The sequence below is a fragment of the Talpa europaea genome (assembly GCF_964194135.1).
Source record: "Talpa europaea genome assembly, chromosome: 7".
Lineage (NCBI taxonomy): Eukaryota > Metazoa > Chordata > Mammalia > Eulipotyphla > Talpidae > Talpa > Talpa europaea.
In genome coordinates this window covers 92,089,648-92,111,262 of record NC_140074.1, presented here as the reverse complement: position 1 = coordinate 92,111,262, position 21,615 = coordinate 92,089,648, and the positions used below count along the sequence as shown (strand labels likewise).

Sequence of the window (21,615 nt, the reverse complement as noted above, 5' to 3'; positions counted from 1 at the left end):
AACGTCAGGGATGGGAGTGACTGTGGTGCACATCCTAGAGGAAGAACTCACGCGCAGAAGGGGCGCATGGCTCGGGAGGAGTCGCCGGGGCCCTCCGGGGCTGACCGGCAGCGCCCTACCCCACCACCACCACCAGTCCCTGAGCCCGGCGAGTGAAGCCTCGGGAAGGGGCGCTGGTGCCCGTTCCGCTTTTCTTGAAGAGGCAACCTAAGCCAGAGCCCGGGAAGGCAACGGCGCAGCAGATGGGGCCGGAAACCGCAGCACCGCCCAGCCCACCTGGGAGAGAGGGGCGCCAGCTGGGGGGGGTGGGGGGTGGCACAGGTAGCTGCCCCTCCCACGCAAGGCTAGATATTAACGTTTCCAGACCCAGAGAGCGCGCGCAGGCGGACCCAGACGTCTAGGTCCCCAGGGGATAAGGCGAACAGCCCTGGACTAGTTTGCAAACACTGACTCAAGACGGGGGGAGGGGGTGGGAAGGGAGGACGCGAGCGCGGAGCCAGGGCGCAGGCGCGGGGTGCGGGCACCAGGGCGCGTGCGGCGGAGGGAGGGGAGGGGGCGCGAGCGTGTGGGAGTGCACGTGCGGGCCGGGCCGCCACCCCTCCTCTCCTCGCCGCCACCCCTCCCGTCCCCCTCTTCCTGTCGCTCCAGGATGCCTCCTCTCCATTGGCTCCCAGGGCCCTGATGTCAGGGACGTCCCCGGGAGCGGATTGGGCCGACGCGAGAGTTCGGGAATCCGCATCCCAGTCTAGCTCCAGTTACTCTGGCAACAGGGCAAGCAACCCCCGGAGGGGCGGGGAGCGCTGCGGCTCCGAGCCGCGCCAGGGTCGCGCCCCCCTCCACACGAATACCGAGTCCATTTCTGCGACTGCACAGCTCGCTGCCCCCCTTCTTCTCCCTGACTCTCCCCGTCCCGGGAACCAGACACCCTGCCCTCGACCTTCCCCACAGTCTCCCAGCACCCCCTTCCTTCCTACCCCCCCGCTCTCGCCAACTCCCACCCCAAATAGCAGCCACAAGCCACAGCAGACAGGAAGCGAAATCTGCGTTGCTTAGTAACCACCCGCGTGCCCCCTCCTCACTATTTACCCCAGTTGGGGAGGCAGAGATCGAGCCCCCAACTCTCTCCCCATCCTTTGCCCTCCGCTCTCCCGCCCACAATTTCCTGTGGGGGTGCCGAGACGGCAGGAAGTCAAGTGAACGCCCCAGCCCACCTGCCCCTCAGGCCGGAGCGGGGGGCTTCGCTCAGCCCTCCACAGCCGCATCCCCGCCCAGTCCCCTCAGCCGGGCTGTGCGCGTCGCCCTCGCCATCTCGTGGCCGCGCTGGGAAGGTTCAGCGCGGAGAGGCCCCCACCCGGGAGGTCTCGCAGCTAGAGACAGCAGAGCGGGGGTAGCACCGGGGATAAGCCGGGCGTCGCAGAATGAAGAGAGGCGAAATGCGGCGGCTAGGGCGAAGGCCGCCGCGGAAGGTTTCGGGGCTCCGGGTGTTAGGGCCAAGGCTGAGGCGGCACACCTCGCCCCGGGGAAGAAACGGAGGTAGACTGCGAGCGGCCCCTCTCTGACCACGCCAACCTCGGGCGGTTCTCGCACTGACCTATCTGCAAACACTCACCTTTAAGTCCTGCCCTTCTGCTAAGGGATCCCCGCACGCCTCGCCCCGCCCTAGTGTCAGGAAGGGGAATCCCAGCCCAAGGGGAACTCGAACTCTTTCGTGACCCTCTTGACACCCGAAACCCAAGACATGACTCCCAACAACACGCCCCCCACGCCCCGCTCTCTTCCAGGGGACCCAGGCGTCCTGCGCCCCAGTCTCCCTCCCGGTGCCTCTGCGAGACCTACGCGTCCATCCCCAGCTCCACTCCTCTGTGACTCCGGCGTCCCGCCCCCCTGCGCGGAGATGATTTCTCGGTCCAGAAGCCTCGCGGCTCCCCGTTACCTGGCTCTGGGGTATCCCAGGTGTTCAGGTTCCCCAAGGTCTCCCAGGGGGTCGAGCGGCCCCCCCTCTCCCAGGCTGGGGCTGGGGGGGCCGCTCCGCCCCGTGGCGCAGTTGGATTTTCCAACACAAACACCGCCCCCCCGGCTCCCGCCCCGCCCCCTTCGCGCGGTCCCGCCCATTCTCACGCCGCAGTCTCCCCTCGGCTCCGCCCCGCCGTCTGAGGCGCCCGCTCGCCTCCGCGCGGCTGCCGGCTGGGGTGCCGAAGGCGGGGCACAGGGTTCGGGGTGCTGGGTCCAGCCCCGACCCCTGCCTGACAAACCCCTATTCTATTTGGTTCTCGCGCCTTTCCAAAGACCCGCTCCACGCACCGCACGAAACTTAGCCACACCCTCTTCAGCCCCTCCGCCAGGTCCGCGCGTTCAGACCACGCCTCTCCGCCGCTCAAGGCCACTTTCCTTGCACCTTTCCCGCAGCGGCTCCCCGAAGCTCCTGGCCTTTGCAAGGCTGGGTCTCCCTTCCTCCCCAAACCCCCGCCATCCCATTGTGAAATTTAGGGCTTGTGGTCGCGGGTGTCACTGGACTCCAATACAATTCTTCCACCTTTATGGCCGGTACAAACAAGTATCTCAGGCCCCATCCCACAATAAATTCAACCAAGGTCAAAGGCCTGAATCAGATCCAGTCACAGTCTGAGATGCAATATCAGTCTTCACTCCTAGAGTCCCTATCCTTGATCCTTTCTCACGCGGTGAGGATGGAGAGGCTTTCTCAGCTGTCCAGGCTCATCAGCAGAGCAGTGCCTCTCTTGATCCAGTGGTCAGATGTCATAGTCCCAGACCGGAGGTCGATGCCAATGACAAAGGAGGCTCTGTCTGTACTGCCTGCCCGGTTGGGATAATAATAGCATGGACAGGAGTACATGCCTGAAGGAAAGGAGAAGAAAAAAGTGAGACCAGAGGACCTCCCAGGTGGCGCAGCGGTTGAGCACTGGGCTGCGAAGCTGTCCGCAGCCTCTGCAGCACTGGTTCGATCCCCGGCCACCGGGCAAGGGTCCCACATGGCGCGCAGACCTCTCCTGCCACCCGTTGCTCCCCTCAGCAGTGTACTTCGTCTGTCTGTCTGTCTGTCTGTCTGCTCTGCTCCCCGCTCTGGCTCTGGTGAATTTGCTCACACACACCCCTCCCCCCGCTTCTGACTGTACCCAGTGCTTGTATAAATAAATAAATAAATAAATAAATAAATAAATTTTTAAAAAAAAAAAAGTGAGATCAGAGACTCTGGGAAAGTAAGGCAGGAGCTCTGTGTGTGTGTGTGTGTGTGTGTCTGTCTGTCTGTCTGTCTGGGAAGCATGGATGGAGCAGAGGGTGAGTTAGGATCCAACCTAGCAAGAGGTCTTAAGGAGCTGGTCTCACCTTTGGCACTCTTCTTGCGGCTCTCAGCAGGCCGGAAGTGGATGGTGGGCATGAGGCAGACAAGCTGCATGGGCTCTGCCTCCACTAAGCAGGAATTCTTCCAGTCCCAGCCAGCACCTTCCAGAAAAAGACCCCGAACCCACACACCATCCTGGGGAGAAATGGGATTTGTGGGATAGACCCTCGGTTGCCAGCACCGCTACCCTCCTGCCACCTCTCTCCTCTCTTCTCAATTAGTTCCCATCTTTTTTCCAAGCACCCTCCTCCACCCCACCCATCTTTGCTCAGATCCCCAAGCACATCTGGCTCCCACCTTGGGTGGATATACTAGGTTGCTGTCATCCACAGTGGAAACAATAAACTCCCAAGAAAGGCTGTCCACTGAAATCTGGGGATTGAAGGTAAGAATAAGGGTGAAACTCCAAAGAGGAAAGCAAATACCTGTTCCCAGCATCCATTCCCAACACACTTTCCACACTGCTTACATTGTTTTGGCGAGCTGAAGACTGCAGCACGGCAGTGAGGAAACCAGTGGGAAAGGTAAATCCAGACAGCCAGAAGATCACAGGAGGCCGTGCTCGGCTGGCCCACAGCTCAAACTGTTCCACACGCATGGCCAAGTCCCGGGTCCACGCAGCCAGTGGCTTTTGTGAGGGATATGCCTGAGGGAGGCATTGTGTATATGTGTTCATTCATGCATTCAAATCCAAAATCAATATAAGGATTATATGTGGTTTCAGCCAGTGTTCCCCAGCTATAGTTGGGCAAAGCTCTCCAAAAGCCACCTCCCAGAAAAGCAGCAAAAAATGACAACTATTTTATCAATAACAATTGCAACAGCAATATTAACTAATTACCATTAATGAAGCACCTACTAAATGTTGTATACAGTACTGGGAATCTTTTGAAACCTCCTTAAAGAGGTTAGTGATTTGCCCTAAGTTTCTAAATAAATAAATTGTGCAAAGACAGTGAATGGCAGAGCAAGATTTCAACCTTGAATCTATCTGGTACCAGAACCCAGGCTCACTGCAGTTTGCTATATGCCACCCTAGCACTAGGGGGCAAACAGATGAGCGAACAGCTTATTGTCAGAGTAGTATTAACAGTGGTGTAATCTTGCCTTTCCCCAGAGTGGAGGGACATGCGCATCAAAGATGCAACTGAAAATCTCTTCCAGGCTTGTAGACATGACGATGAGGCCCTGGATACCTTTTTCTAGGTCTGTCAGTGAGGACCTGAGCAGGATAAGATGGAAGGTTAGAGATGGGGTGGCCGTAGGAGAGCAATCCTAGGCAGGGGGTGAAGGCCTTTCCTTTGCCCCCTCCCCATGTTCCGCAGAGCCTTTCTCCATCTTACAGAATGGTATCTATGAGCTTGTTGTATCTATGGATCTCCTGTAGCAGGACCACATTGAGGGGGGAAGGGTCTAGAGCCAGCAGTTTTTCGGTACCCTCATAGTCAATCATTTCAGGGATCTTCTGCTTCACATCACCAGCCAATTCAAGAACCTATGGAGGCAAGAGCTCTCAATACAGGTCCCCCTTTCTCATTGTGCCCTCACGCCATTGCCCAAGTGTCTGTTCTTGCCTCAGACGCCTCATGGCCCAGGTTTCTCTTACCTTCTCTTCCCTGCTCTGTGCTCCAGCCCTGATGGGTGTAATCTGGGGTTGCAGAGAAAGCAGAGTATCAAAGAGAGTCCGTGCCTCAGTGATCTGAGAGGCCACATCGGCATTTGGATGCTGGCCAAAGACTTCAGGGGGATCCATGCCAGGCAACATGCTGATGTATTCCTTGTAAGAGGCCAGGCTCCCATCTTTGGGGATGAAATAAGTCTCCAATACTGACAACCTACGGAACCACAGCATAGTTATGATTACATAATTATCACCACCCTGTGAAGACGCTGGGGCTTCAGTGTCAAGCCAAGACCCTGGTCCAAAGCCACCTCCCATCTGTCCAACTCCCTGCTCTTGTTCCCCATCCCAGTCCCACAAATTTATATCCTCTTCTCAAACATTTCTCCAGTGCTGCCACCTGGTCTGTTTGCATCCTCTAATCCCCTGTTAGTGCCACCTCCCCCTCACCGGTAGAAGGGGATTGATAGAGACTGCTCGTTGAAATAGTCATTGATGTAGGTGATGAGCAGGCGCCGGTCCCAGTCATCCGTGACGTGCCCACCGTAGTTGATGCCAGCAATGAGGTACTTGAGTGCATCCCAGGGTGTCTCCTCGTACTCATCCAGATAAAGACTCAGCAAGTTCTCTGATACCTGTGCATAGTCCCAGTTCAAGCCCCCAGCTCCAAAGTTATGGCAGGGACTCTTCCAACACAGGCTTGTCAGTAGCTATACCCACAGGACAGGGAGTATAAGGAGAGAGGGCTGGGATAGGGGACCCCTGGGTAGCACAAACCTCAAAGTCAGAGTCATTGAAGCCATAGATAATGTTCCAACCAAGCTGCAGGAATTTTTTGCGTTCCAGTAACACGGAGTGGAAGAAGCAGAGTGCAAACAGCAGCTTCTTATACTTGGCTGGTTTGGAGCAGTGGGAAAACTGGGGTTCTGTTATCAGCTGGTAAAGACGTGTCATGTTGGCCTTTAGGCCCTGGGGACAATGAAGTACAGAGGTGGGAAGATATGCATCATGCTCGGACCTGCCACTAGTATCACCATGCACGGTTGTGGAGGTTGCTCACTGCACCAGGACCCTGGCTGAAGGAGTGAGTAGAGGGTGAAATCCAGCCCTTGCTCTGCATACCAAGATGTGCACTCATTCACAGGGCTGGGCGCCTTTCTCTAATTCACACAGTCACTGTGTGGACTACTGGCAGCCCTACCTTCTTGTCGCCCCATTTTTGATCTTTTTGTTCATGATGTTCTCAATGGTGGGTAGGCAAACTCAATTTGGGAGTGCCAGAAAATGTGAACAAAGACAAAGACATATACATGCAACTATTAATGAACAAAAATGTACATGGTTATGAGCAAAGGTTCAGCGTAGATTAAGAGGGTCATGGTAGATTATCAAGGAGGAGCAGTGTGTGGTTGGATTTGTCAGGCTTTGTGAGCAAGGTGGGATTTGGGCTAAGTTCTCCAAATGGAAAGGGTAGGACTGCTCTGAAAGGAAGGGCTTGGTTTTCTGGAGCTGGAAAGAATAGAAGGAATAAAAGGCACAAAGAGGAGAGTAAGTGAGATGAGTCTAACTGAAGTCAAGTACAAGTGTCAAGTCGGGTAGGACGGGCGATAAACAGAGATGCAAAAAGAAGAATGGCAGTTTGATCCCTTTGGATTTGATTCACTAAGCCTGGGGGAGATGGTTATCTCGGTCCTGAGAAGGTCAGTGATGTGTTGAGACAGTGTTTTAAGAAGACTCATCTGTGATGGACAGAATGGACTAATGAGAAAATTGAAGAATATTATGGCCAAAAAAAGTGATTTTGAAAAATGCCATTTAGATCAGAGGGCAACTGTGGCCTAGTCAATAATGGTATGGGAAAACTGATCATCATGTGAAAAAAAAAAGCAGAACTCTACCTCATTCCACACTCAGAAAACTCAGTTCCAAGTGATTAAAAACTTAAATGTGAAGGACAAAATTTTAAGTATTTTTGAAGGTGAGAATGTGCTGCACCTCCCCCTGCAGTGACCTTTAGGGCTAACCGTCCCTAGGTCCGGCTGGGCAACCAGCGCGCGGAGGGGGGGGGAGAACAGCATAACACCCTGAAGTAGAGGAAGTTCAGCGGAAGTTCCCTGAAAAACGACCACCAAGAACCACTACAAGAATGCTAAAAATCTTATCCCGTCTTTCTAGAACTACAAACTTTAATCCCTTATCTGTCTTTCTAAACTTCCTTCTTTCTTCTATAATGGTCATTGTTATGTAGATCACCTCCCTGATGGTGATAGACTGAGCCCATGAGCAAGCTAATTTCTTTGATATTCATTCCTGTGCTTTTGGAAAACATATATATACTGGTCACAAACTCAAAGAAAATTACACTCAGATTTTCACTCTTGAAGTGTGTCTGTTTGTCATTTCTTTCACCGACGCCCTGGCCACCCTGCACGCTTCTCTCAACCCTGAGGTGGCCTCATAGTCTACTGCTGTGCTGGTCCGCGGCAAGAATGCCTTTACAACCAAGGAATAAACAAAGATTTCTTGAACAAGACATCGGAGCAGAAACCATGATGTGCTGATCTACAATTACCTATTCAGCCTTAAATCACGTTTCCACTTTCCATATCTGTATGCATGTCTGAGCCCTTTATTCTATTTATTGGTCAGCTTGCTTATACTGGGGTCAATATTTACCTGATAGGACCTCTCTGGTGGCGCAGTGTGTTGAACACAGTGCTATGAAGCTGTCCATTGCCTCTGCAGCGCGGGTTCGATCCCGGCCGGCCAGGGAGATTCCCACATGGCGTGGCAGACCTCTTCTGCCTAGTCCGCTGCTCCCCTCAGCAGTGTTTTCAGTCTGTCTGCCTGTTCTGCTCCCCACTCTATCTCTGGTGAATCCTCTCACCCCCCACACCTCTGGCCTGTACCCCAGCTCTTGTATGCATAATAAATACATCTTTTTTTTTTTTAGATTTATTTATTTATTTATTTATACTCGCACTGGGTACAATCAGAAGCACGGGAGGGTGAGAGAATTCACCAGAGCCAGAGCGGGGAACAGAACAGGCAGAAGGACCGAAGTACACTGCTGAGGGGAGCAGCGGGTGGCAGGAGAGGTCTGCGCGCCATGCAGGACCCTCCTCCGGTGGCCGGGGAGCAGCCGGGGATTGAACCAGCGCCGCAGAGGCTGCGGGCAGGTTCGCAACCCAGTGCTCAACCTCCGTGCCACCTGGGTGGCCCTAAATAAATAAATCTTAAAAAAAAAAAAACAATACTGAGGCAACCAGAGTGGGAGGGTGAGCGTGGGGGAGGGAGGGGCCCAGTGGAACAGGTGGAGGATTATTGGGGCTTAGGTGGCATGGTTTAAAAACACACATTTTATGGAGGTTTGAGGCTATAACCCCCAAAACAAATACAGTGATGTAAGCCAACTTTCCCTCAATAAATCCAAAAGAAATCCAGTTGTACCAAGTACACCCTTGAATGTTCAACTTTCACTGAAGGTTTGGCAGGTGGCAGGGAGATTGCCCATCCACCAGCAAGCAGCATTTCACAGAAAGCTCCCTGGGCTGAGCCAGGACTAGACCCTCTCCTCTCAGGCACCTCCCTATTATAGAGCCATTCTCTCTCCTTCTCCCTAGGTTTCCCTGGGATTCATCATTGGCTCCCACTTTTCTTGTAAGTTAGTGCCTGTGCCTCAGCATTCACACACCTCTACCCTTCACAGGCCCCTTGGCCAACAGAGGGCCCTCTAGTGACCAAGGGACACACTTTCCTTAAAAGGCAAAATAAAGGTTTTTTTGAAAAAAATCTTGTTACCTTGGCAACACATTTCTGAACTGTTTGACATTTTAAAATGGGGTTCAGAGATTTTTCTTAGCAGAAAAAAAAAAGGTGATTTAAAAATACATTTGAAACATTATATTTTTAAAATTGGGGTTTCCATTAACAAAAATGGAATGAAGAGATGATCTACGATGGATGATTTGTTTTGAGAGTATGAGACATATGGTGCTGGGGTGCAAGAAGAAAGACTTTGTAACCAGATGACAATTCAGACCTGGAGCCCAGTTTGATACTGAAGCCTGATATGGGGATTGAGTTGGAATTAGGAGAGGGACAATTCCCACCGTCAACTTGTGTGAGGAGGAAAGGTATATAGACTGAGAAAAACTGGAGGTCAAGGACAAAGTCTTGAGATATGACCATGGGCCAGAAGGAGAAAGAAACCTAGAAGTAATAAATGATGTGACAAGAGACAGAGGGAGAAACAGGAATGTTGTGTTGGGACAGTCCACTATGTCAACTGTCCCAAGGTGGCCAGGGAGGCTGTAGAACGCATTGACGTTCATGCATGGGTGCATTCAAATAGTACTTATTTGTTGAACAACTATTATATTCTATACTGGTTCATGATGTTCTCAATGGTGGGTAGGCTGGTCACAGGATGAGCAAGAGAGAGCGAGAGTGAGAGAGAGAGAGAGAGAGAGAGAGAGAAGACGTGGTCTCTGCCTTCATGAAGCTTACCATCAAGACAAGACAGGTGTTGACCTGAGTCACACTAGTACAGTAAAATTACTGCAGTTCCAAGGGCCAGAAGGAGGGGTGTGTGTTTTATGAGAGTGTCAGCAGGGGGTTGACCTAGTCATGGGGGTCAGAGGCTTCTGAGGAAGCAATGACTGACTGAGACCTCAGGGCCAGAGGAGGGGCTGGGAAGGGAGAAGAGCATGAGCAAAAGAATGCAGGGTCTATTGGGGAAGAACAATTAAAAAAAATGTGAAAATGAACCGTCTGGTGTAGACAGAACAAAGAAAGTGAAGGGGAGAGTGGAGAGGCAGGAAGCTGGGGCAGTGCCTTCTGGGATCCACAAGCCATGTGAATAAGGGTTTTGATCTTGACTATAGGCAATAAAAAGCTACTCAAATAGTTTAAGCGGAGCGTAAATGGGTGGGATGGAGTGAGGTGATGGGATTTTAAAGGCCTAGTACGATTGCATGTAATGGTGACCTTGGAATACTGGAGGATAAAATAAGAGTTGGAGGGAAGGAAGGAGAGAGGCTAGGAGCCCAGGAAGTAACATTAAGGAGAGAATGTAAGGAATTGCTGGGAAGCAGGAAAGCTCCATTGACTAGTTATATACTCTTTTTGCATGTGAGTTTCCTATCTATAAAATGGGGGTAATAGTACTTACCTGATGGGGGAAAGGGTGTGTGTATGTGTATTAAATGAATTAATGCAGCAATGCCTGACACATAATACTCAAACAATAATGGATATCACTCTTATGTTCTAAGAGCTTGGGATACAAAGGATAGAAATGAGGTGGACAATATTTTTTAGATGACAATAGAATCCCCAAAACCATGTTGTTATATTGAGCATTCTCTGATGCTAGCAGGAGGAAAGGTCGACCCGGGATACGGTTGGAGCTGGTTATCTACATTTGCCCATACCTTCGGTGGTTCTGTGGTCATCTTGATGCTGGCCTGCAGGATTGAGATAGGGAAGTCTGGGTGGGGGCTCGAACTGAGCCACAGGCGGAAGGAAGGGTGAGGATCCTCCACCTGCAGCTGTTCCACCAGTTTGTCCAGATTAGGCATCCAAGACAGGGACAGGTGGCAGTTAGCCAGGAACACCCAATGTCCTGCAAGGAGAAGCTGGATTCAGTGGAAACCCGTCCCTAAGCCCCGTCTGTCCCCACACTTTCCCCCTGCTTGTGTGTTGGTGGTGAGGGGTGCAACTACCACTCCTGGGGTCTGTTGGACCAGTGGGGGCTCTGGGTACAGTAGTGTGATTCAGATTAGAGGTTCTGCGGAGTAGGACCAGGGTCAAGGACGGGAGTAGAAGAGCAGGATGAACACTGACCCTGAATCACACCCTCTCGGAGGAGCTGAGCAGCGATGGGGGCCTGTCCCTGGCCCAGGGACAGGGCATGGAAGCGCTGGGCCATGCCTGTGTGCTCTGCCAGCTGAAGCAGGGCACCAGTGGGGTCCACACCGGGGGACAGGATGAATACGAGTGGGGTTCGTGGGGCTGAATCCTCCATCACCTGCCAGAAGCACAAGGGATGACCTCAAGCAGAAGACCACATAATACACACACAGAGAGAGACAGACGGAATGCACATGGTGAACTAGAACAGGGAGAAGGAAGCAGGGAGGGCCGGGGGCAGTGTGGGCAAGGAAACCAGGCCACTGACCGACTTCATGTTTAGTACAGGCGGCTCAATGAAGCGAGAGCCAAGGTTAGAGACGATGAAGGAGGTCACACAGAACGCCACCCGGTCCTGGCGCAGGGAGCGAACGATCAGCATCCGTTGCATTTCATTGCAGGCGTTCTCCCATTCGCCTGGGGGTGAGTGGAATAGTTGCAGCGAGAATGAGTCTGGAAGAATCGGGAATCTAAACAAAGGGGCACCTGCAGGGAATGCACTGCCAGGAGGCAGATGCGCTAAGAGGAACTTGGGAGAGGGATGAAGAATAAAGGACTGAATAGATAGAAGGAAAAAAGCAAGAGAGGGCACCTGGCAGCATAGCTTTCTCCGGGGCGGAATTGGTATACCACAGGTGCCAGTCACGAGGGTACTGTTCGAAGGAGTTCATGAGTCCGTGGAAGTTAGTCAGTTTGTCTAGTTCTGTGATGTTATCCCAGTAGGCATCTGCGAGCCAACTCGTACATGGGTTATCCATTTGGTCCTCCCGATCCAGGACCTGGGGGGAAGGAGAGAGGAGAGAGGATTGACTGGGAACACCTCAAAAAAATAATTATCTTTGGTTTTGTTTTTAAAGATTGATTTATTTATTTATACAAGCACGAGGTACAGTCAGAAGCGAGGGAGGGTGAGCGAATTCACCAGAGCCAGAGCGGGGAGCAGAGCAGGCAGAAGGACCGAAGTACACTGCTGAGGGGAGCAGCGGGCGGCAGGAGAGGTCTGCGTGCCATGGGGGACCCGCCTCCGGTGGCCAGGGAGCAGCCGGGGATCAAACCGGCGCTGCAGAGGCTGCGGGCAGCTTCGCAACCCAGCGCTCAACAGCTGCGCCACCGGGGAGGCCCTATCTTTGTTTCTTTAATGATGGGTAAGTCAAGAGGAGTTTTGTGTGAAACAGAAGGAAGATGTGAATACAGGAATGTGAGAGATGGCTTGGAATCCACCTTAATTGGGGAAACAAAACTTAAGGATCTAGCCCTCTCAGACGCTATGTATAGCAAATTCAAGTTCAAATTTAGGAAACTGGTGCCCTCTGGTGGTTAATTGTTGGTACTGTCTCCTCTGATTTCCATTGGTAGCCTCATCCTTCAGAGAAACACAAACCATCGTTCATTCATTCACTAATTCATTCTCTTAAACAAATATTTATTGTTCACCAATTGTGTGTCTTAAGCACTTGAGACATATCACTGTACAAACTGGATAAATATCTCTGCCCTTAAAAAGCTTATTTTCCCACACGGGAGGACACATAATGAACAAAAAACTGTCATATACAAATAATTTAGTATAGATGGCAGTGAGATAGGAAAACAAAATAAACTGGGAAGGATAAAAGATATTGGAAATACTGGAGGGGGGATTTTTAAGTATTAAATAAGAAAGTCAAGGAGATCTCAGTGAAGTGAGATTATAGTCAAGGTTTGAAGGAGCTGAGAGAGTCAGTGTGACACCTGAGTTTTCTGGCAGAAGGGGCAGCCAGTGTAAAGACCTGCAAAGCTGGGTGCACAGAGTGAGGGGCTGGGCTGTGGGGGGTGACATCAGTGATGGGGGATCCATTTTAAAAAGATCTTGATCATGGTAGTGGAAAATTGGGGGTGGGGGAAGATTGGGAGCTATTTCTAAAACCCAGTTGAGAGTGAAGCAGAGGTGGCAAAAGGAGCCATTGTCCAATAAAAAGCTACTCAAAGGGAGAATGACTGGCCTGTGGAAATGTGGCATGGTTGTCAGGGAGCTTTAAGACACCCACTTGAGGTTCATGATCTCGGATTTGAAGCAAGATCAGTCCGTGTTGGTGTGTTTTTCTCTGGCCGCGCTGACCAGCATGGGCCACGTGGGGAAAGACGAGAAGCAGAGCTGGCTCTAACCACAGGGATAGCATGGCCAGATGCAATTCAGAGCAGGGACGGAGGGTGCTTGCAAGGGACTGATTTAATATAATGGTGACCATAGAATTCAGATGGAGAAGGAGTGATTTGAGAAGCTGTTTTCAAAAGTGGCAAGAACACCCTAGTCAGTGGGTCACAGGTAAGAGGGGCCCCAAAGCCCAGCCTGTAAAGCAAGCAAAGGTATGCGTGGCAAGTTTCCCCGGCAAAACACAGGGAGCTTGTCATTACCTGTTTCTGGCAGTTTTTCTCAACTCACTTGCTGGGGCCATGCAGGGGCCCTACCCTCTGAGTCTGGAGTCCCCATCATACTTGCCCTCACCCCCAACCTTTACCACCCCACACTCCGATGTGCCCTCTGCCCAACTCACCACACCCCCACGCAGAAAGAAGTTGTACTCATCCATATTGAGCTTGCCCGAAGTCTCCAGGATTTTGGCGCACATCTGAAAACTGAAGAGCAGCTTGTGGCGCTCAAAAAGGGTGCGGCAGGTGTACCTGGGAAGAGGCACAGGGAGGGTGGAGAAGGCAAGATACACTGCAAGGAGCTTACAATCACGAAGACTTAAGCAAAAGGACTGAATCAGCATTTAGTCCAAACTTCTTAGAAATAACCAAGCACCTCAGGGATCTGGAGAGAGGACGTGATTTCCCAAGAGTTCACTGGTAAAATCAGTCATTTTAAAAAGCCCAACATTGATTGGACCAGCTACTCTGCTAGGTCCTGAGAATGAATCAGCCATAGTCTTTGTCCCGAAGGAAGTCAGGTAGAGTGGGGAGGACATACAAAGGCCATAGTTATGACGGGCCACTGTCCAGGGATCACAGGGCAGGGGTGCCCACCTGCCTGGTAGACTCAGGGGAAGCTTCTGAGAGGAGATGCCCTGAGGCACAGTGGAGTTGTTGGGTGATGTGGAAGAGGAAGAGAAGTGGACTTGGGAGTGTAAGCACAGGCAGGGGCAAAAGTAAGTTGGAGAAAGGTGAGGCTGAGGAGGCGGGGGGAGGGGGGAGGCGAGACCACAGAGGCCTGAATGGGCCGCTGGACTCACAACAGTCAGTGAAGACTGTCAGTCGCACTGGTGTGGTAGATTGTGTGTTTGGGAGGCTCCTGCTGGCAGCTTGGCAGATTGGAGGACAATATTAGAGGCAAGACAACTGTTACGAGACCCTGTGCAATTCAAAAAGGAAGATCACGAGGGCCTCAGCTACTAAAAAATACAGAACCAGGAGGGAACAGTTTGCAGCAACATTCGTGAGCAGATCCTGGTGACTGATCTGAGAAGTAGGGACAAGGATAATGTCCAACTGCCACCTTGGATTCTGGACCACTCAAGGGTCAGGACCCTGAAGGAGGAGGGAAGACAATGACTTTGTTCTGAAACAAGGTGAATGTGAGGGGCCATGGGAGGTCCAGGTAGAGAAGTTAAGCACTTTGCTACTCTAAGTGTGATCTACAGGCTAGGAGTAATGGCATCCCTGGGGAGCATGTAAGAAATGCAGCTGCTCAGGCCCCACCTCAGAACTATTGGGTCTGAATCTATTTTAACAAAATTTCCAGTGATTTATAGGCAGATTGGCATTTGGAAATTGTTGGAAGAGTAGACAGTTATAAGCTAGAGATACAAAACTGGAAATGGCCAGCCCATAGGTAATGGATCACGACAGTGAATGCACTTCTCAGGGGAGAAGTGTGGAGCTCAGTACCCCGCAAGGTGGTGTGGGAAAGCACTAAGACAGACGTAGCCAGGGTTGGCATTGGCGCCAGCCATTTGACTTCCTGCCTAGGGCTCATGGGGAGAAGCCCTCAGACCTGTAGACGGCATAGGTGTGGTATTCATTCAGATAGTCGATGCGGTCCTCCAGCTTGTTGCTGCGATGGCTTTTGTCAATGCTGAGGATGAAGAGACTGATGTAGGCATCCAGTGAGAACTGGTACATGGGGTCGATGCGGCCCATGTCATTGAGCACGAAGAACAGTACTGATGCCCGCTGGGCACATGGGCGGTAAGCCTGCAGAGACAATAGAGGGCATAGCACAGGGTGAGGGCTCAGGGAGACAAGGGAACTCAAGTCAACAGAATGGAGTTGCACGGTGATGGCTGGTGGAGGCGGGGCTGAGGGCACGGGGCTCACCTCGCGGGCCAAGTCAATGTTGATCTCTGTGGTTTCACTGGTCTCCAGCTGCTCAGTCACCTCTGTGGCAGTGATCTTAGAGGTCTGGAGGGTGTTCACCAGCTGCACATCATCTAGCAGGGAGCCTGTGGCCTCGTTCAGCAGCCTAGGGGGGAGCCGAGAAGCACACGGATTGAATTAGTGGGAATAGCGGGCTGGGGAAAAGGATCCATCATTAGCCCCTGGGACACCAGTTGAGCCTGCAGGTAGATCAGCGGGCAGGTAGGGGGTGGGGAGAGACAAGGGCTCACCGGAGGATCTCATCCTCCAGCTCTTTGAGCTTCCTCTTCCCAGCAGCAATATTGATGACCAGTGTATCCTTCTGCTCCTCCAGTTCCGGCCGCTCCTTCCGAACCACAATGCCCAGAAGCTGGGCCTCCAGACCCTGGGAATGCCAGAAATCACGCTGAGAATCTCATGGTCACACTCATCCTTTCATCCCTTTACAACTCCCAAAGCCCCAAGTGGCCCCAAATAATCTTAGCCTTTTTCTCAGTCTGCAAGCACTACAGCCTGTCCTGCCTCACCCTGGTCCAACCGCAGCCACCACCCACCTGTTCTTTGACGGCAAAATTGACAATAGTGGTCTTGGCTGATGTCTCTGGACTGTAGTGGGGGTTGGAGAGCTTGGTGGTGATGTAGAAACGGAAATTGGGATTGTATTCCACCTCCTTATCTGCAATGCGCATCAGCAGCCGACCACCTGCAAGGGTAAGGGCTCCATGTGACCCAGTGGATACAGACCCGTTCCCCAGGGGCATCAGCGGCAATGACTCAGCCTGCACCAAAGCCTGTGGCCTGGGCTGTCTGAATGGGAGAACAAGTAAGTAAAGGATACAGCCAAAGAGCCAACCCTTTCCTCCCTGTGTCCTAGTCCTCTGGTCTCTAGGATTTGTCCCATAATCCAACCCCACAATAAGCCTCCGCCCTGACCAATTTGAGCTACAGATTTGTTGAGCACAGGATTGAGTGTGGGGTCCAGATATTCAGGCACGTTCTGGAGCAGCACTGGGTGTCCGAACTGGATGGCCTTTTCTAGGATTCGAAGGTAATCCTTCATCTGTAGGTCAATGATCTGGAGGCCCTGAGAGCAAGGAAAAAATATGGAAGAAACAGTGAGGGACGCCGGGTGGGGGTGGGGGAAAGGGAGCAGTAGCATGACCTGAGAATAGTACCTCAAGAGACAGATTTGGGAAGAGTTTCTACTAAGGGGACAAAAGTAATCCCCAGCATCGGGGCCTCCCTGGTGGCGCAAAGGGTTAAGATGCAGCACTATGAAGCTGTCCAAAACCACTGTAGCACAAGTTTGATCCCTGGCCAGGGAGCTGACCCACATGGTGCAGGAGACCTCTCCTGTCTCACCTGCTGCTCCCCTCAGCAGTGTATTTCAGTAGGTCTGCCTGTTCTGTTCCCCACTCTGTCTCTGTCTCTGAATCCTCTCAAACCACCCCCTCCAGCACCTCTGGCCTACACCCCAGCTCTTGACATAAATCAATCTTTTTTTTTTTTAAAGATTTATTTATTTATTTATACAAGCACTGGGTACAGTCAGAAGCGCGGGAGGGTGAGAGAATTCACCAGAGCCAGGGCGGGGAGCAGAGCAGGCAGAAGGACCGAAGTACACTGCTGAGGGGAGCAGCGGGCGGCAGGAGAGGTCTGCGCGCCATGTGGGACCCTCCTCTGGTGGCCGGGGAGCAGCCAGGGATCGAACTGGCGCTGCAGAGGCTGCGGGCAGCTTCGCAACCCAGCGCTCAAGTGCTGTGCCACTGGGGAGGCCCCATAAATCAATCTTTAAAAAAGACTGGGCCTCCCCGGTGGTGCAGGCGGTTGAGTGCTGCACTGTGAAGCTCTCTGCAGCCTTTGCAGCATGGGTTCGATCCCGGCCGGCTGGGGAGAAACCCACATGGTACAGCAGACCTCTCCTGTCTTGCCCGCTGCTCCCCTCAGCAGTGTATTTTGTCAGTCTACCTGTTCTGTCCCCCACTCTGTCTCTGGTGAATCTTCTCACCCTCCCGCACATCTGGACTGTACCCCGGTTCTTGTATAAATAAATAAATAAATCTTTAAAATATACAAACAAACAAACAAACAAATAAGTAGTCCCCAGCATCACACCTGATTTCCTTCCATGTTCTTAATCCATTTCAGGGCCTGGGCCTGAGGATCAATCATCAGCGCCCACCTGAAGGGAGAAGTGTCAGGCAATAGTCAGGCTCTGCCCCTTAACCTGCCTCCTGCTCACAGCAGCATCCTTACCTGTTGCCACGGGTAACAATGATGCCATTCTCAGTAGAGAAGTTATCTGAAGGCAACCCCTGGATGTTCCAGTCGCGAACTTTGGTAGGATTGGACAGGAAGTTATCGAAAGTGAAGCGAGGTGAGCAAGGAACCTGAAGCTCCCTAATCTGGAGAGGAAAGAGCCAAAAATTTCAGCAGGGAGGTCTGAGCCCCGATCTCAGGACCTAGGAGTCCTCCCTCATCACACCTGAGTACTGCCTCACCTTCTTGATCCAGATTTGGTTGACGATCTCATCCCTGTAGTTGGTCAGGAAGGGCCCCATGTAGGATAGGAAGGCAGCTGCCAAGAGACAGTCACCAACCAGGTAGCCCAGATCCTCCTCTAGGCCCTGGTGGACAGAAGAGGTGGTGTGAGTCTGCCTGGGGACACTCTCAGAATGTTTTGAAGGCTCTCTCCTTGGGACACCATGTAGAGCAAAGAAATTCCCTCTCCCAGACTTTTGAAAGCGAGAACTCTAACCTGGTTGTATTACTTTTGAGTTTCCATCCTTAACAGCAATGTTTATGTTCTTATGACAAAGGCCTAACCCTTTCATGAAGTCAGGTGTCCCATGTCTGTTTCCATTGGGGTGGGAGAGGGGCAAGGGAGGGAGAGCTATATAAATGTCCTTGGTGTGCTTTCCAGCCCTACCTGAACACAGAAGCTGATCCCTTGTGGAACACCAAAAGAAAAAAAAGAAAGAAAAAAAAAAAAAACACCTTTCTACTCTTCTCACAAGATGTGGGAAGGGGAAGGAGAAAAACTCACATCCCCCATTCCTGGATGTTCCTTTACCCCACATACCCCCATTTTCCCCTGACTGTCTCTCAACTTAAAGGAGGGGAGGAGTTCTTGGAACTTGCTGGCAGGATGAAAGAAAATCAGGTGGTACAACTGATCTCACCTTTACTGTCTCCTCCCATCGGGCCTTCTCGCCAGCCAGCCCAGACACCAGCATCCCAGCACGCTCCAGCTTCAGCTCCATCTCCTCAGACTTCTTGCGAAGCTCCTCCTTCTGTGTCAGCTTCTCATCATACTGCTTCTTCAGCATCTCCAGTTTCTCAGCCACCTAGGAGGGTTCAAAGGACAGAGATGAAGCACAGCACTGGTTGTCAGATTGTTCTGGGTTCAGATCACCAATCTGCCATTTTATGACTGTATGATCTTGAGGAAGATTAATCTCTTTGAGTCCCAGTTTCCTCATGTGAAAACTAGTATTAATGCCTACCTGACAGGGTTGCTATGAGGAGAAAACAAGATAAAATTTATGTAATCAGATGAGTTCTCTTTTCCTTTCCTCTACTTTTTTCCTGAAGCCTGGAAACTACTTGGTAATGAAACTCAAGATTCAGTCGGAAACAGGCCTCTGGTAGCACAATAAATACACAGGATATGCGAGAGCAGATCAGGCAGAAATGACTGCCACTGTGTCAGAGGCCACATCTAAAGGGGGCCACTGAGAGAGGAAGGAAAAGCTTGAAAAGAACTCTGAATGTGTTGGAGAGAAGAAGAGGGACTCCATTCAGAAAAAAAGACCCAGATCCAAGGTCCTACACCAGAGACAGGAACCTGGGAAGAGATTCATTTGCTAGAGAAGCCTCCCTCAACTCATGACCACCCTGAGGGCCGTTGAGGTTGGAATACATCCCTCAGGTCTGCAGTAGAGGGCTGAGCCTCTTCTAGGAGCTGGTATGTGTGCCTGGCTAGCAAACAGTAATTGTGCCGGGATATACACTGTGTGACTCACCCTTTTCATGATGAGGGTCATGGCGCTAGAATTATACTAAGTGCCAGGTATGTAGCCTGCTTCCCTTTCCAGCCAGCAGCCCCCCTGGCAGAAGAGGCAGGCTGTAATGGTGCAAAGACTGTGGAGGTGCTTTGTTCAACTTTGTTCAACTTTGAAACGGTACATTTCAGCCTTTTAGAGCCTCATCTGGGTTGTTGTAAGATGTTAAGTTAATGCAACAAGGAGGCCATTAGATGAGGTGGCATGATAGCACTGGTGGCCTAAGAGAAAGCAAACTGAAAGGTAAGCCAGTAAATGCCTCAAGGTCACGAAATGGAAACTTAAGGACAACCAATCACAGTCAACTAGGCGTTAGGCTACAGGCACTCAAAGAATTTCCCTTCTTCTACACCTTCTCTGTATCTTTCCTCTAGCTCACCTGGATGGTTCTCACTGCCCAAACCAAATAGTTAGCTCAAATTAACTCTTACAGATTTTGCCTCAGTTTACCCTTTACCAAAAGATCAACATGGATTGTAGCACAATGCTTAGCAGAGTTAGCAAGCAGTACGCAGCTGAACAATTGAAGTTGACCTTCAAGAATTTGGAAATGGGATGAATAGTGCTCCAAGAAATAGTCTTTAAAGCAAAATGGGATTCAAAATGTCACTCTCAAGGGACAGGACAGCTTACAGGTCAAGCCTTGCTAGCAGTTGGTTAGACAGTATTAACATCTATAAAAAGGAGGTGTCACTAGGCAGGGGTGTGGCCAGCTGGGCCACTCGAAGGAAACATGGGGAGGGGACAGTTACTGGGAAAGGGATGCCTTGTCCCCTCTACACCCCCTACACATAGACTGGGCCTCACCCAAGGAAGACCAGGCCTCAGGAGGTCTGTGGTCTGTGTCCCCCGTCATCAGGATCACGTGGCCACTTCCCTGAGCTTAGACCATGCTCATCAGCAACATTCTCTGATTATAATTTGGCTTCCTGTGGAGATTCATCTACAGGGAGGCAGGCAGCCCACTTGACAGAGTTCTGTTTCATTACTTATTTTGCATGTGCTCTTACCGTCACTATTTTTATTTTTTGATACAAGAAATGGATGCACAAGTTTAAAAACCAAAATAAAATAACAAAAGGGATTATAATAAAAAGCAATAGTCTTCTAGCCCACCTTTCCCACTCCCAATCCCATTCTTAGGTAGCAAACTATTTTCTAATTCTTTCTTTTTTAATTTCTTCTGGTGGTTTCCTCCATATCTCTGAATACTATGCTTATGCCACCACTGAACAAAATATATTAACCTGTTTGTAGCTTTTAAACATTTTTAGTTTTAACTTTTTTTAATTAAAACATTATGCAAAATTTCAACTCAAGAAATTTTAAACCTAAATACTTCAAAATGAATGTCAAGGGGTCTCCCTGGTGGCATAGGGGTTAAATTTCAGTGTTATCACTGCTATGGCCCGAGTTCGATCCCGGCCAGAGATCTTATCACCATAGTCCTCTCCTGTCTTGCCTGGTGCTCCCCACTCTGTCTATGGTGAATCCTCTCACCCCGCACTTCTTGCCTCCACCCCAGCTCTTCTACGCAAAAATAAATCTTTAAAAAAAATTCATGTCAAGAAAAAATATGGACATTTCCCCACATACCACACCCCATTACATCACAGCTAACAACATCTTTATTTTTTAGACTAAAACTTTCCATCTATGTCTTTTTGGAAAAGTGAATATTTTCACATGAATCAACATCCAAAAGGGAAAAGAGCATACGGTGAAGGAACCGTCTTCCTCCCACAACTGACCTCGGCTTCTGCTGATTAACAGCTTCTTGGGCAGCTTTCTAAACAGAGCTCATCAATAATAAATAAAATAAAAGCACTGTGAGGGCAGGTGCTATCCACCACTGAATCCTTAGCCTAGAACAGTGTCCAGCGTTCAATAAATATTTCTTGATTGGGTGTTTTGTTTTCATAAAGATAAATGGTGACATACTATAATGCTGTTCTGTGCCTTCCTATTTTTCACTTTTCTCCAAACCAGTTCTTGTCAAGCTGCCTCATGCTTAACAGCTGCAGAATAATCTTGTGTATGATTAAAACACAATTTATATAACAAGTCTCCTACTGATAGACATTTGTGTCTTTCCAACATTTTCTATTATTAACTAGAGTGGAATGAATCTCCTTGTTTGTGCATAAGCACATCTTGACACTATTTCTTTTCTTTTCTTTTTTAATTCTGTTCACTTTGTGGAGAGGTAACTTAAAAATTCAAAAGCAGGTCCTCCCTGGTGGCGCAAGGGGTTAAGCACCACACTACGAAGCAATCTGCAGCCTCTGCAGCATGAGTTCGATCCCCGGCTGGCCAGGGAG

At 50.6% G+C, this 21,615-nt stretch overlaps 1 protein-coding gene and 1 pseudogene across 2 annotated transcripts in view; one reads left to right on the top strand and one right to left on the bottom strand.

Moving 5' to 3' along the window:
* Positions 1 to 21,615, top strand: part of LOC311173822 (large ribosomal subunit protein eL27-like) — a 754,061-nt pseudogene that overhangs the window by 496,417 nt on the left and 236,029 nt on the right. The window lies entirely within an intron of this gene.
* Positions 2,702 to 21,615, bottom strand: part of DNAH2 (dynein axonemal heavy chain 2) — a gene marked incomplete at both ends in the record, with an annotated part of 101,556 nt that continues 82,642 nt past the window's right edge. The window contains 23 exons of the mRNA XM_084236238.1: positions 2,702 to 2,856; positions 3,346 to 3,496; positions 3,659 to 3,733; positions 3,831 to 4,007; positions 4,469 to 4,583; positions 4,705 to 4,856; positions 4,968 to 5,196; positions 5,433 to 5,617; positions 5,760 to 5,951; positions 10,418 to 10,608; positions 10,830 to 11,013; positions 11,164 to 11,312; positions 11,488 to 11,674; positions 13,430 to 13,556; positions 14,869 to 15,068; positions 15,192 to 15,336; positions 15,482 to 15,615; positions 15,785 to 15,933; positions 16,164 to 16,314; positions 17,346 to 17,412; positions 17,487 to 17,635; positions 17,732 to 17,857; positions 18,413 to 18,577. Of these exons, the coding sequence (XP_084092364.1) occupies positions 2,702 to 2,856; positions 3,346 to 3,496; positions 3,659 to 3,733; positions 3,831 to 4,007; positions 4,469 to 4,583; positions 4,705 to 4,856; positions 4,968 to 5,196; positions 5,433 to 5,617; positions 5,760 to 5,951; positions 10,418 to 10,608; positions 10,830 to 11,013; positions 11,164 to 11,312; positions 11,488 to 11,674; positions 13,430 to 13,556; positions 14,869 to 15,068; positions 15,192 to 15,336; positions 15,482 to 15,615; positions 15,785 to 15,933; positions 16,164 to 16,314; positions 17,346 to 17,412; positions 17,487 to 17,635; positions 17,732 to 17,857; positions 18,413 to 18,577 (3,555 nt within the window). The remainder of the gene's footprint in view (positions 2,857 to 3,345; positions 3,497 to 3,658; positions 3,734 to 3,830; positions 4,008 to 4,468; positions 4,584 to 4,704; positions 4,857 to 4,967; positions 5,197 to 5,432; positions 5,618 to 5,759; positions 5,952 to 10,417; positions 10,609 to 10,829; positions 11,014 to 11,163; positions 11,313 to 11,487; positions 11,675 to 13,429; positions 13,557 to 14,868; positions 15,069 to 15,191; positions 15,337 to 15,481; positions 15,616 to 15,784; positions 15,934 to 16,163; positions 16,315 to 17,345; positions 17,413 to 17,486; positions 17,636 to 17,731; positions 17,858 to 18,412; positions 18,578 to 21,615) is intronic.